Here is a 14,753-nt window from a genome sequence, read left to right on the forward strand (position 1 = left end):
GAATTTCTCTTTGATTAAAGCTCTCCAAGGACTGTGAGGACTCAGTATTAAAGCCCTTCCACATTCTGTAGGGAAAATTGTAACCAACCCTGAGGAAGGGCGGAGGAGTTTGTGGAAATTGTTAAAACCCTCTTCCCAGTGGTGGGATTCCGCAGGTTCGCACCACTTTGGCTGAACTGGTTATTAAAATGCTGCTTGTAAACAACCAGTGGTTAAATTATTTAATCCCATCACCTGAACCGGTTGTTAAATTATTTGAGTCCCACCACTACCTCTTCCCCAATAGTTCAGTATGCATTTCCTAGAGTTGCTCAGCCAGGTGGTTGCTGGGGGTGGGGAAGTGTTTGGCCTGGGATATGGTCTGGATCAAGCAAATAGATGGACCAAGTCAAAGTAATTGTGTTAAGAATATAATTATTGTTTTGACTGTTTTCCTTTTTTCTGCTAACCCATGAGACTATTTTTCTGGGGCCAAAGTTTAGCCCGCTACTTAATATTTTGAAAGCTACAAGTTGCTTTCAACTGTTTGCATTTCTTTGCTTTTGTACTAAATAAAGTCCTTGTATAATAATAAAAAAGTCTCAGGTAGAATTGTACATCTGGGCAGCAGGCACACACACCCTTCTCCAAGAGCATAGTGCTCAAATAATTAGAAGGAAAGAATGGGTATTTGGGCCCGCTCCAATAAATAGTAAAATTCCCAGACCAGGTTGATGGCAGCGAGCACCTTGACTGTTCCCAAGGTTAAGGCGGGGGCGGGGGGGAAGGAGAGCAGACAGAAAAGAGAGCTGAAGGGTGCCAATTTGTTTGCTACACAGGAAATTCTGTCTTAGATGGGTTCCTCTCCCCCATCCTGAAGCAGCCCCCCCACCTCTGTTACATGCCACAATCTGACTCTGATCTGAAACTATCTAACAAGCTTAGCAGAGCACAGGACCCAGCTGGTTTAGGAGTATCATCAGTTTTAAGATGACTGTAATAATTGGAAATAGACAAATCTCTGTTAAGATTTTTTTGGTGTTTATGTGCTTTAGCCTAACATTTTAAACACTACTGGGGCACAGGTGTTCTAGATGATGAAAACTAATCTGCAAATGAATTCAGAACTTATTCAGGAACAAAAAGCACCTGCCAGTCTTAAAAGCACAGCAGCAGGTATCCTGGACAATTTTAATCTTAGAAATGGGAATACAAAGCTACATCTCTTCCCCCCTCCCCCCAGTAGCTTCCTGATCAGCCCTGCTGTTCCTGTCGCTGTCGTCTGTTTACAACATTAATCAAAGTACTGTACTCCATCCTGCTTGACTTGTCATCATGAGACAGCCGGCTGGTAAAGGGACTGTGAAACTGCCAATGAGAGCAGGAACACAAATGATATGATTATAGAACAGGTGCAACATTAATTCACCTCCCCACACAATCTGGGACACAAAAAAGGACCCTAACTGGATGGATAGGAACAAAGATGACATGAGTGTATCCTCTTCATTCAGCTAGATTATATTTCCCCATCTAAGGGCACAGTATGAGAATTGCATGCTGCAACTGCTTATCATATGGTCCTATTTATTTACTTTATTTATACTCTGCCATTCTCCTCAGAGGAGAAACAAAGCAGTTTACACAATTCCCCCTCTCCTATGTCCTCACAACAGTCCTGTAAGGTAGGCTAAGCCGACAGTATGAGACTGGACCAGAGCCACTACACCACTCTTGCTCATTTCTACCTATAGGACTCTTGAGAATGTCACACAATTTGTCTTTCAAGTGAAATCACCTCATATAAACTCCTGTTTTGACAATCAGGAGTTCTAAACTAGAAGCTCTATCATCTACCCCAAAATGAATAGAACCCTGTGCACCAGGCCTGTAGCAAGTCAGCTGCAGCTTTCCCAAGTACCCCAAGGTCAATTGAAATTCACATTGCTGGCCTTTGTTTTTAAAATATCTCTTTGTAAAAGACAGATAATTTTGATTGAAGAGAGCAGCTTTTGACAGCAGGCTTCACAAAGGAACAGATCTCAGTTGTAACCCAGCTGTTTGCCACAAGCATGTGGCATGTGTTTGAAACTGAAAACAGGCAGGAAAGACTACTTTTTTTGGGGGGGGGTATTCTCTTAGTGAGTTACCAGAGTACCAAATGAGCGGCCAACAGTCATAGAAGCACCCCTATTCACTATCAAAACAGCTATCAACTACCTGCAGCTCAGTTTAAGACACTGCTCCAAGCAGCATGGAATAATGGAACAGAATGCATAACAAGGATCAGTATGAAAATGTGCTGTTGCTGGAAGCCATTCAGAACAAAAATAGTGTGAGTCATTGTCAGAAAAATGGAACTGAACAGCTTTCCACATTCATAAAGATAAGGAAAAAAATGATTTCAAAACTCACAGGGCACCTGAACAGCCTCTTTCAACATGATTTTATTTGGGTTTGATTTTGTGGGTATCACAAAATAGCCAGAAAACAGCAAGAGAACCAGATGGAATGCCATTGATTCTTCAGCACAAATGTTACCCATTTGCGGGTCACTATCAAATCGTTATCCAAGGCGTGCAGGGCCATTAAATTGGATTACTAAAGATCATGTATTGCTGCAAGGCTGCTGATGAGTTTCTGAGAATATAATTTTATTTCTAGTAGCTTCCAAAGTAAACTATAGCATAGATAGCTTGCCCCTTTCCTGAGGCACCTTAAGAGCTTTCCTAAAAATGTTACTGATCTATTTATCAGTCTTATTTCTCATTTTTCTTCATCAGTACAAATCAGCCAACAACATAAAATCACAAACATTCTTTCACCTATCAGCTACGATTACTATAATACAATAGATACTGTACACAAGGGGGGAAATCATATAGCACAACAGATGATTAATTGCAGGATATAATCATTCAGGAAAACCATTTCTGTTTTGGGGCCAGCAACAAAGAGCAGCATATTGCTGCTGAAAGGTAACTGGATTTTAACCACTGGGTATTAACTGGAAAGAAAACCTGGGAGCAGTAAGCACAGACTTTCATCAGAGGAAAACTTACTGGAGATCCCTGGCCCAAAGGAGGTCCAGGTGACTTCCACAAGGGCCAGGGCTTTTTCAGCCCAGACCCCTACCTGATAGAATAAGCTCCCTTGTGAGATCAGGGCCCTACATGAATTGAATGAGTTCCGCAGGGCCTGCAAAATGGAGCTTTCCCACCAGGCATTTCCATCTAGCCAACTGGCCTGACCATACTATCACTGGCCTCCCATGGGTGCAGGGGTGGGGGGGTGGGGGGTGGGATTGTTGCAATCGATAAATAAAAATATGTAAAAATAAATAAATAAAATTAAGGTGGCTTGAGCAGGTGTGGGGCATGTCTGAACAGGCTTTCAATTTTTTTTAATTTTTTTAATTTCATGTATACCTCACCTTGCCCTCCCATGAAGATCTAAAGTGGATTATTTAGTTCTCCCTTTTCTCCACACAACAACCCTGTAAGGTAGGTTAGGCTGAGTTTTGTGTGATTGGTCCACTCGAACATGGGTCTCCCAGATACTACTCTGATACAGTAACCTCTATACAACTCAAACTATTTATAGGACAGCTATGTCCAAAACAGGTTTTAAAACTGAGTTATAACTTGCCTCCTGGTTCACTTTGCACAAATGGCATTTACCTAACATTTTAAAAAATAATTTGGTTTCAGCAGCACTTTGAAATGTGCAACAATAGTTAGTTTTCTAAAACCCATAAGAAATAAAAGCTTTCCATTTACTGATGTTTAATGCTCTTTAAACCTCTTGTGATTAACTACATGCTCTCCCTGTGAGCTAAAAGCTAATGAAAATGCAGATGAATTACTGGGGACTAATAATGATCATGGATAGATCCAGGCCAAATCCTTGCATTGACTGCAAGGAATAGTTTTTGCCATAAGGTGGCACTACTCTCTAAGGCACAAACCTTGCAATGTGGTCAAACCTCTGCCATAACATTTTCCAGCTGTTGAGAAGGCAGCAGCTATTGCTGCAATCATTAACAGCCTCTTTAAACAATGTTTTAAATGTTCAAGCTCTGACACACATAGTTTCCTTCACATAGGCATTAAAATGAACAGTGCATCAGATGGCACAAGGCAAGAAGAAACTTTTAACACACTTATTTTTTGTTTAAAATAATTTTTCTCACACACAGCCTCTCATTCTACAGCCGTGGTGGTGAACCTTTGGCACTCCAGATGTTATGGACTACAATTCCCATCAGCCCCTGCCAGCATGGCCAATTGGCCTTGCTGGCAGGGGCTGATGGGAATTGTAGTCCATAACATCTGGAGTGCCAAAGGTTCGCCACTACTGTTCTACAGTCTCAAGTGATACATGTGATCCTGCTGATTGACTAAGGGAAATTTTTACCCCAAAAGGCATAACTGGAGATCTAGAGCTCTTGTGTGTATGTGCGTGTTTCCTATTTCTATGATATTTTAACTAATAACAGTTTGTTACTGAAAGTCATTTATGTCTGTAGAACAGTGGTTCTCAACCTGGGGGTCGGGACTCCTTAGGGGGGTCGAACGACCCTTTCACAGGGGTCGCCTAAGACTCTCTGCATCAGTGTTCTCCATCTGTAAAATGGATAAATGTTAGGCTTGGGGGTCACCACAACATGAGGAACTGTATTAAAGGGTCGCGGCATTAGGAAGGTTGAGAACCACTGCTATAGAATATACCAGGCAGCCTCCAGAACCCCAACCAAAAGCTCAGAAACAGCTGTAAACAGTTTTATTGTATAAACATTGATCATGTCATGTCAGTGGATTTGCAGGAGAATCAGAAACACACTCTTTTCAAACATACTGTATTTTGCTAAATGTACACTGAGATTAGGAAAAAGAATGGACACTTTTTAGGGAAGGTGCATTTAAGTGAAACTGACCATCTGTACAGAGGTATTTAGTCCACGACAACTCATAATACCACAGAGTTAGACACATATGGCTGCATACGGCTACTGAGCTTTCCTTCCTAACTGTACAGGGACTCCATCCAATCTTTTGCCATCTGCTGAAAATCTCGTTGCAGAAAAGCAACACACCTCAGAGGAAAGTAGTAATTAGCGCTACTCTATAAAGTAGCAAAGCTATCTGGATGATCACTCTCTTATTCCTTTGTAAATGTGTATGATGTGTGCAAAATAATGTTTATTTCTTTATTTCCATATCCATATATCACTCGGACCAGGAATTTAATTCCAAACTTTATTTCCTCCTAGTGTGTCCGAGCTCTAAAGCCATTTCGAAGGGCTACATGGTCCTGAGGAAATTACTAGTGTGGGATTCCAAGTTACATTTAACACATTAATTTTTAATGTATATGTTCTTTAGCTTAAAGGTTTCAAGAAACAATTTACAATAAACAAAACAGTCTGTGGGAACAAATTCTGCTGAGGTGACTTCCGCTTCGCATCAATCCACTCTCTCACTCCTTTACATCTCTGAGACCCTGTCAGCACTTGACTCCATTTCCAGTCTCTCAAGGTTTCTTCCTATTGCTTGGGGCAGTTCTACAGTTCATATAACACTAGGCTGTTAACATCACCAGCCCCCTTTCTCACTACAAGTTTACCACAGACAGCACCTCTCCCTCTCTCTTCAGAACCCTCTTCACAGCCACTCTCCAGTGACTGACAACCAGTCACCTTGCTCTCCTACCATTTTAAAGAAACACACATCACATTTTAAATTGTTACACTATCAAAAGCAAAAATTTGTCGCAAGCTACTGATTTATATGGCGCTTCCTGTTACCAGAACATACCCTATGATATGTGTCTATATACTAAAACCTAGCTCAATAAAGTTTTATATACCTTCTGAAAAATATCTCTGGGGAACACAGGGGAAAATATCCGTCAGGGACACTGCAACATCCATGCATTTTAAAGTGTCTCAGAAGACAACAAAAATCAAGGCTTCATGCTATAATGGTGGGGTAATACCTCCCCCCCCCCCCCCCCCCGCAAATCAGGATACCAGTGTTTTGCACCAGCTTCAACCTCTGTAAAGGCAGCTTACCATAGTAGTCTAGCATCAGTATTCTGAAAGTGTAAATGCCAGTTACCAAAGCTGCTTCTGATAAAAAAGGAGTTACAACTCTTCGTACATATTGACTACCAAGGCTGGGTCTTCATTTTGTGTCAGACGTAACTCAATCATATGTCAATTAGTTTCTTCTCAATTCCCTTACATGTAGTACCTAATTAGGTTCAGCAACATGCTGCATGTAAAGAACGGGTGTCAGTTTTCCTGCCTGTACCGTTTTCCCAACCTTAAACACTCTCAGACAGTGTAACCTGGGAAACTCACAAATTTCCTAGGATGTACCTCCCCGGCCCAAGGCTGTTTCAAGCTGGGAAAGTGGCACAGAGAAGAAAGCTGAAGTCCCACATGCACTGTCCTCCTGACCCTAATCAGGCATGACACAGTTGACTTGGGACCACTCCATAAATATAGTCTGCCTAGTAAACATTGTGATGTGACGTCAGTAATGACCTGGTGCTTGCACCGAGGACTACCTTTAACATGCAAAAAAGCCAAAGATATCGTAGACTTAAAAGGATTACTGACTACTGCTACAATCTGGATTTCCAGGTCTGAGAACGTCTCTAGAGAATCACAACTGAAAAAGAGGTTGAATTCCTGGAAAAGGGCTGAACCCTTACGACAGTGAGGGTACCAGATCATAATTACTTTGGGTTTGTGTATATTCAGCTTCAAACAAATCCAATCCCCAAAACTAAACAGGTACTTACTAAGTGGCAGACCACTTTATAACATAATTCTAATGCTACTCTGGGTTGTAACTCTGCAACTCATTCTGCCTTTCATAAAAAGAGAAAGCTCTTTTAGCATCCCAGGATTCGAAAGGACTTACCAGTTTGTATGACAGAAGCTATATTTACTGTCGATTGAGTGATTCAGTCCGAACAGATTACCAGGTCCTCTGATAATAGACATTTATACTTCCCTATGACCTTGTGCAGACAGTGCTGCTTAAATACCATGCAAATGTTAAAACTTGTGTGTCTGTTTAAGCCAAAGGTACCTGATTTTCTCAGGGCTTTCAACTCCTGAGACTGTCATACCTCAGAGACATATGTAATAATGGCAAGAGCCTATGTCCAGAAGGATAAAAATCCAAATACTGAAAGGTCACTTTTTAGTACAAGTCTTTATTTGTTTGCTTCCCAGCCAGTACATACAAATCAGGCATAGCCCTGAAAGGAGCCTGAGATAAGGTTAGTTCACATGCGTTTTTTTAAAAAACAGTTTTAAACGGTGCTGTTACAATGAGAAGATTAAAAGCATAAGATCAGGGTTTCCCCTCCACATGCCCTAAGTTGAAGTCAGTCACATATAAGATGGATGTACAAATGTTGTCACCATACATGATATGTACAAGTTATCCTTGATAAAAGACACAGTGAGTCATTGCTGTCAAGTAATTAAAACCTCCATGTAGCCTCGTGTGCACAGGAAGGCAAATCTGTTGTATCTCTGCAGCATTTACCACTGTTACTCCTACAAAGAAGTTGATGTCAGTGATTCTGAAGGATGTGAGGTTCAAAGCTCCAGTAACTGACACCATCTGGAAAGTCTCAGCTGTAGTGTTCAGGTCTGGGAGTATTTTGTGGCTGTTTGTGCTGGGATAGGTAGGACCCATCCCCTTGGATTACCACGAAGGAGTTTATAATATTGCTTTCAAACATTTTAATGGTTTATTGGGCAAATTCATCACAGCCTAAACAAATAAAACCTTGATGATTTTGCAAAAAATTAAATTGTTTTAGGCAGAAGTCAAAAATTAGGCCCATAAAAGGACAGCACCAGAGTACCTGTGGGTGGAAGAAACTCCCATCTCATCCGTTTGGACTCATTTTGATTCCCTGGAAGTCTCCTCCCTCTCCCAACAATCCAGTCTTGCTACCTGGGGATACATCCCCTTCTCTGACTGAGAAAGTCAAAGAAGATCACGTCCACTCAACAGCCAAACAAAAAAGTGAGAATCAGGCTCTATTTGTATTGACAGCTGAAATCATGTGAACAACCGCTGAAGTTATAGTTTAGTGAGGTTTTCTTGATAAGCGTTGATAGCTGGAATTACTTCCTAGATCCTCTATAGCCATAAGCTGCTGTCATCTCAGGAGAAAGAAGACAGTCATTGTTTAGGAGAAAATGGGCTAACAGCATTGTTTGTCAATACCATCATCACTGCAGCAATCTAGAGCCATTACACACTAAATCAGACCTGGTTCTTCCATGCTACTTCGCCCGTCCCCAACAGAATGACAATAAAGAATTTTTGTTAAAGGTTTCTCACATACAATATTTGCAGCAGCTTAAGAGCTAATTTTGCTTTGTTCCCTAAGAAAATGGTGTTTCAAAAAAAAAGGGGGGGGGGAATGACCTGCAAAAGATTCTTGAATGTATAAAAATCATGAGTAACCTTCCGTTAAAAAAAACTTTTTAAAAGTCCAGGTTATGTTTGTGTTCTTTGGATAGCTGATATAAACGCTGGTAAGAAAATAACATACAATTTTTTTAAAAAAATGACAAATTAGAAACATACACAAATGAAAAAAAAATCAGTTTCTTTCAAATAATACCTGAGGCCACCACAGGAATGGCTGGTGAATTTCACGTTAATCCCACAAACAAAGGAAACTGGTAAGGAAGGGAAAATATTGTGCAGATCTTGTACCGTATCTTCCAATGAGCTGCCGCTACAGAGGGAGGGTCATAATGCTCAAGTAGTACAATGCCAAGCCAGCAGAAGGCTTTGAGAAAAGACCTCTCCAGGAAAAAAAGAAGCAAAATCCACTCTAGTGATTGATATTGCATTGACTCAGCAGCAAGGCGCATTCTGTTTCGTGGCCAGCTCCTGTTTCCCTCACGGCCATTGTACACCACATGTAGTATTCTATTTACTTGTACAGTGTACTGGTCTTGTTATCTGCTCTAATAAAAAAAAGGAAGCCCAAAACACACTGCGAACCAAGGACGACACAGCCCCAAAGGTCAGTGCAAAGGAAAAGAAAATAGGAATTAATAGCCTTTGTACAAACTTGAGGCAGTCCCAAATCTCTTCCTCCCTGCCCCCTCCCTCCCAAAAGAGGATGGGGAATACAATGCACTGATGGCAGGAAAAGAGCAGGAGATAAGATCAGGAGAAGACTTTAGAGCAGTCAGCTCAGAGGTTGGAGATATGGGGTACCATCTGATGTGTGCAAGAGAGGAAGACTAAGAATTATGAACAAAAGCTGCCAGTTTGAACACACAGGATACCCCTCTAGGAAGATTATCCAGGATCCCAGTGGGTGTCTTCATCAGCTGATGCCTTCTCCAAATGCCCTTCTCTACCATTTCACTATGGAGGCATTCCTGTTCCCTGCAGTCCACGCACCTTGAGTTTTGGTCAGGTCCCACTATAGTAACATTGTCTGAGGGTTTTGCTCTACAAGCTGGGTGCTAGGCTGGAAATTCGTTGCTGTACTGTCGCCTGTGATCATCATTAACCGATAGATAGGTGGCTCGCATACTTGGAGAATACTGAGGAGAGAAGAAAGACAGGAAGAAACATGTTATACTGCACAGCTTCAACTGCTAATAAAGGAGCTGGCTGGCTGGCTGAGGATTACTACGACTGTTATGGGACTTTACATATGTTTGTATAAAGTCCCATAACAGTAGTGTCAAAACCATAAACATTTGTCCTGATTTGTCTGTAAGCTTAGATTAAACTTGTTCATCTTCTATGTCGCTGGAAGCAACAGAACCACATATATCCTGATAGTCAGACAGGTGGGAATGAGATGGCAGTAGAAAGACATCCAGATAAAGTAAGCTGAGGGCTATGCCTGGTAGCGTTTTGGAACGATAATGAGGCAAGTTGAGGGAAGAAATATCCAGCAGAATCAAGTATCTAAAAATTTCCCCAAGTAAAAGCTAGGAGAGGAAGAGACTGTTATAAAAAAATTCAACAGTTCAGCACAATTCTGTGCTTGGTTTGGTGAATGCCTGCTACCAAAATATTTATACCTGCTAACAGGCAACAAAATCTTCCTGCAATTTTTTATCACACCAATTCATCTCTCCCAAACAAAAACGTTCAAGTTGCTCTAAAAACATTTAGGAATATGAATATGTAACTACTGTGATTTCTTGTTGAGGTTCCCACATCTAGTAACAGGAACATACTACAACTCCTTTCTAAATGATCCTTCCTACCCACAACAGAACACACAATTGTCACATGCTTCTTAGATAGGATCCACATGTATTCCCTTCAAACTCCTTTATCTCTTGTAAGGATTTCACATGTGTACTGCATTCAGCAACGAGTGATGCACTACATGGGCACTGTTAATCTGTTTGGGCACCTGCCAAGCTGACGTATGCTAGGAATTTCTGGCTGGAACTTGGATTCTCATGCATGTTTGGATCAGTACCACAGTGCGTGGAGAAGGAGGCAGTAAAGTCTCCTGCCCTATGCCATCTGCCCAACCTAAAATGGTCCCAGGGAGCCTCTACTTGCACCACTTTGGAAAATTACCCATACATCAATAAGCTACATGTGAATTTCCCCAAAGCTAAAGAGTGGCTTCTCGAGGCCATTTCAAGTCAGGAAAACAGGTGAGGAAGCAGAAGGGTTAAGACGTTTCTTCACATATACTATGGTCTTGACCTGAATCAGCAATCACATGCCTGAGAAGCTAAGTTCTATTCAGGAATTCCCAGCAGACACAGCAGGAACGCCCAGTTAATATCCACTTGGCACAACACTGGGATGGACCCAGAAACAGTGCATTGTAGAATTAGGCCCTGAGTGGATACTTCTCAGAAGATCATTAATTCCAAACCAACCTTGCTTCACAGGGTTATTGGGAAGATAAAACAAGACAACCCCCCACCCCCCAAAAAACAAAACCTGGGCTTACTGCTTTGAGTTCCTTGGAGGATGGTCAGAATACAAACATAATGAAAACTGCAATAATAGTGGGAACAGAGTATTTTTCCTTCTCTCTCTCTCTCTCTCTCTCTCTCTCTCTCTCTCTCCCCACCCCACCCCACCCCACCCCTCCATTTCCTATTTCCTTTAACTCATTCCTCCATTAGTCTGGAACTGATTTTATGGTGCCTCTGGGCAAATTACTATGGGAAGTGATCGCTGATTACTAATTTTACTTGGAAATCTTTGTTGTAAGCTGCCCTGAGCCCAGCACGTGGCAGGGCACCCTATAAATCAAATTATAAAATAAAAATAAAACAAACAAGGAATAATACATAAGGCTGAGAGCTAGGAGGAGAATGCATATCTATAGGGTGGTGGTGGTGAAGGGGGAGAAAGTCCTGCATTGTTAAAGAAAAAAAAATCATTCATAACATTTTTCTGGAACTCGAAAAAGTTTTCAAGTCTTTCCCCGAGGGATTTAAATCCTATTTAAATTGTTCTGGGGTTTTTGTGTGTGCATGTGGAGGGCCGGGCTGGAATTAATCTAGCAGCATTTAGCTTCACATTAAACTTGGACCTTCCCAACAACTGCACACACTTGCAACAGTGAGATTGGAACCTTCAAAGCTGGCCCAGTTCCAGCACATAAAGACTTTATTTAAAAATAGTTCTCGCAAAAGATGGTGGAATAGTCACTTGGGCTTTAAAAAATGAAACTGTGCCAGCCGGTATTCAAATTTCAGCTCAACCTGATTCAAGCAGCCTTCTGCACAGCCTAGGCTTTGAATCCTCATTGCATGGGAATCCATGGTAACAGGTTTTCTGGCCGACATCCTGAATCTTCTATTTCCATAAAGCCACAATACCACAAAAAATCCTGAGAGCTGCTATCATCAAGGACACAGCTGCAAATAAAGGAGCTGTTCCTTTTCTTACATACAAATATGTACCCCTAATTAAAACATCCCATTACGGATCATCACCCAGGGACACACCCAAGACCAATGTACAGTGAACTGGGATTTCCATACCACACACAAAGCCTAAATTAGTCTGTGCTGCAGACAAGACCTGGGTTTAGCATTGGATTAAGGTTGCCAACTCTTGCTTGGGGAATTCCTGGCAGTTCGGGGGTGGTGCTATGGAGCCATCCACTGAAGATGCCTTTTCCTCCAAGGAAATTGATCTCTGCAGTGAGGAGATCAGATGTAGTTCTGGGAGAACCCCTGGACCCATTTGAACATTGATAACCCATGCTTAGGTTGATAACCCATGCTTAGGACATGCTTAGGTCAGTGTGAGATGAAAAACTAATGTGCAAGGAACAGGAATTGCAGGTGCCTTCCATTTCCTGTTCTTCTATAGCTCGATACAGGGTTGGTTCCAGATTTTTGGGATGCCCTGGGTAGAGTGTGCCCAGGACAGCCCTGGGCAGGGAATGCCCGAGCCCTGCCTGCTGCCTTGTCTCATGCTCATATTGTTCTTTCCAGTCAACTCCTCCCATACTTCCTCCTCACTGGTTACCTTCCCAGCCAGCTCACTCACTTGCAAGCCCCACCCACCGTCTCTGTGGCAAACTCCTCCATCCTCCTGGCTATGCTGGACATCCTATGCAGACAGAAGCTTGGGTCATAAGAGGTTCTGCAACGTCTATAGGCAGATGGCTTCAGTAGACCTTGCTGGAAGTCCAAGCCCCTGGGTGGAAGTCCTGGCCCCCAGCAGCTGCCACACTTTGGGGTATGCTGACACCTGCCCTGTCTATCTTTTCCAAAGCTGAACATGTCCTACCTGAGAGGCAGTGGTGGGATCCAAAAATTTTAATAACAGGTTCCGATGGTGGTGGGATTCAAACAGTGGCGTAGCGCCAATGGGGCTATTGGGCAGGGAGGTTGCTTTAGTAACCCCTTCTTGGCACTCAGAAAAAAATAGTAACCACTTCTAGAAAAGTGGTGAGAACTGGTTGGATCCCACCTCTGCTGAGAGGCCTTCAAACTGCCTGTACATTGGGGTGAACAGTGTAAGGTCTTTTTTGGATGAGGAACATATGCAAAGGACAAGGAAGAGTAAAGGCACTTGAGCTCTTTCTACTTCCCCTGCAACAAAGTCTCATTTGAAGCTGAGCTAGTAACTATCAGATATAGGAATATATTTTCTTTAAATATTGACCTGAGTCCAAAGCAGAAATTTCCCAGTCCTTTTCCTGCCTTTTATTCAACATATTGTTGACAAACGAGGGCTTCTTTTTCCATTTATGGTATCATTTTGTGTGCATGTCATCCCCATAGATGATACCTCTGTTGTAGGCCAGGCCTGAATGCTGCAATGCACAGATTTCAAAAATATGGTTTGCAATACCACAATAAAGTTCTGGGTATGGGGAAAATAAGTCCAAAAGTTAGTTGCTGGATATGTTTCTTAGCCAAATAGTGGGCATATGGTTCTGTTTGCATTAAGCACGCCTAATGAATAATATTTCACTATTTGAGAAGTAGTTCAAGTGGAAATTTTCATTATTTTTTCTCTGACAAATACATATCCAATTGAAAAAAAATCTTGTTACAGAACAGTAGAAAAAAACCCAAAGCAAAGCAGTAGCTGCAGTGGCTACAAATCTCTTTTGTCTGCCTTCTGATCGATGCTTCCTGACCTGTTTCCCCTGCTTTCAGTTTCAAACTAAACTCTTTAAACAAGTAGTCAAATGGGTCTACCACAAGTTGGCTCTTACAGGCAGAGAGGGGAAAACTAGACAAGATTTCCAGTGGTCAAAGGAGGAAGGAAGAATAATCTGAAGGATTCAGCCCATTGAGGGGGCACAGCCCCACCAGTAAACTGTACTGAAACAAGGAGTGTTGAGGTTTTACTACATCAGGTTATACTAGTTGATCATGGAAACAGTATTTGAAGGGGAGGCAGATTTTTCTACTATGATTCTGCTGCACAGGCAAGTGATAAAGATTGCAAACCATTTATACTAAAGATTAATTAATTGGTTTTCATGTTTTTTTCTACCTTGTCTTGGATGTTGGGAGTACTTTTCTGGCAAAAACTCAAGTCAGTGGAAATATCACTTTGCCTTTTAAAGACATCACTGTTACTCCGTTGCATGATATCCCCAAAGGAAAATTACTTACCATTTATTATTCCCTTTAGCTGAGGGGAAAAGAGGATTTTTCACCGTGATACCTTTGTACCCTGGCTCATGTTAAGTACTGGGATACAAATTCACCTCAGCTCAGTTTCATTAGTCATTTAGTTACATTTGTTTGTTCGGTTTTCCATAGAACCATCATTTTATAACTTCGTGAAAGAAACACAGTTGTCATAAATATAAGGCATAATTGTGCATTTGTGTGTTTATCCAAATCCCTCCCTCCCACATCTAAGACAAGATTTTAAACAACAGTACTTAAAATAGACATAATATATTACCTGGGAAAACTACAATCAGCCTGAAGTTCTGGGTGTCCCCTGGTTTTGCTTTTTTCCTCAGTTCTATCCAGTATTTTATCCAGTAGGGAAATTTATCAGATCTGCTAACCCCAACATATACATCAAGGGAATACAAGTAAAAGCCTAACACACAGGAGTCAAACTTGCAGCCCTCCAGATGTTATGGACTACAGTTCCCATCATCCCCTGCCAGCATGATGCTGGCAGGGGGGATGATAAAGGCTCTCGAACATCTGGAGGCTCTTAGGATTATTTTACCTTTGAAAACCCTCATTTTGGAACTGTTATGGTTGCTAACAGGGAAAGGAAATTCAC

At 41.7% G+C, this 14,753-nt stretch overlaps 1 protein-coding gene across 3 annotated transcripts in view; it reads right to left on the bottom strand.

Moving 5' to 3' along the window:
* Positions 1 to 7,189: 7,189 nt before the first annotated feature.
* TTYH2 (tweety family member 2) overlaps positions 7,190 to 14,753 on the bottom strand; it is a 71,228-nt gene continuing 63,664 nt past the window's right edge. For all 3 annotated transcript variants that reach the window (XM_048490585.1, XM_048490584.1, XM_048490586.1), the window contains one exon: positions 7,190 to 9,586. In XM_048490585.1, the coding sequence (XP_048346542.1) occupies positions 9,463 to 9,586 (124 nt within the window). In that variant the 3' untranslated portion in view covers positions 7,190 to 9,462. The remainder of the gene's footprint in view (positions 9,587 to 14,753) is intronic.

Source organism: Sphaerodactylus townsendi, linkage group LG03 (genome assembly GCF_021028975.2).
Source record: "Sphaerodactylus townsendi isolate TG3544 linkage group LG03, MPM_Stown_v2.3, whole genome shotgun sequence".
Classification (NCBI taxonomy): Eukaryota; Metazoa; Chordata; class Lepidosauria; order Squamata; family Sphaerodactylidae; genus Sphaerodactylus; species Sphaerodactylus townsendi.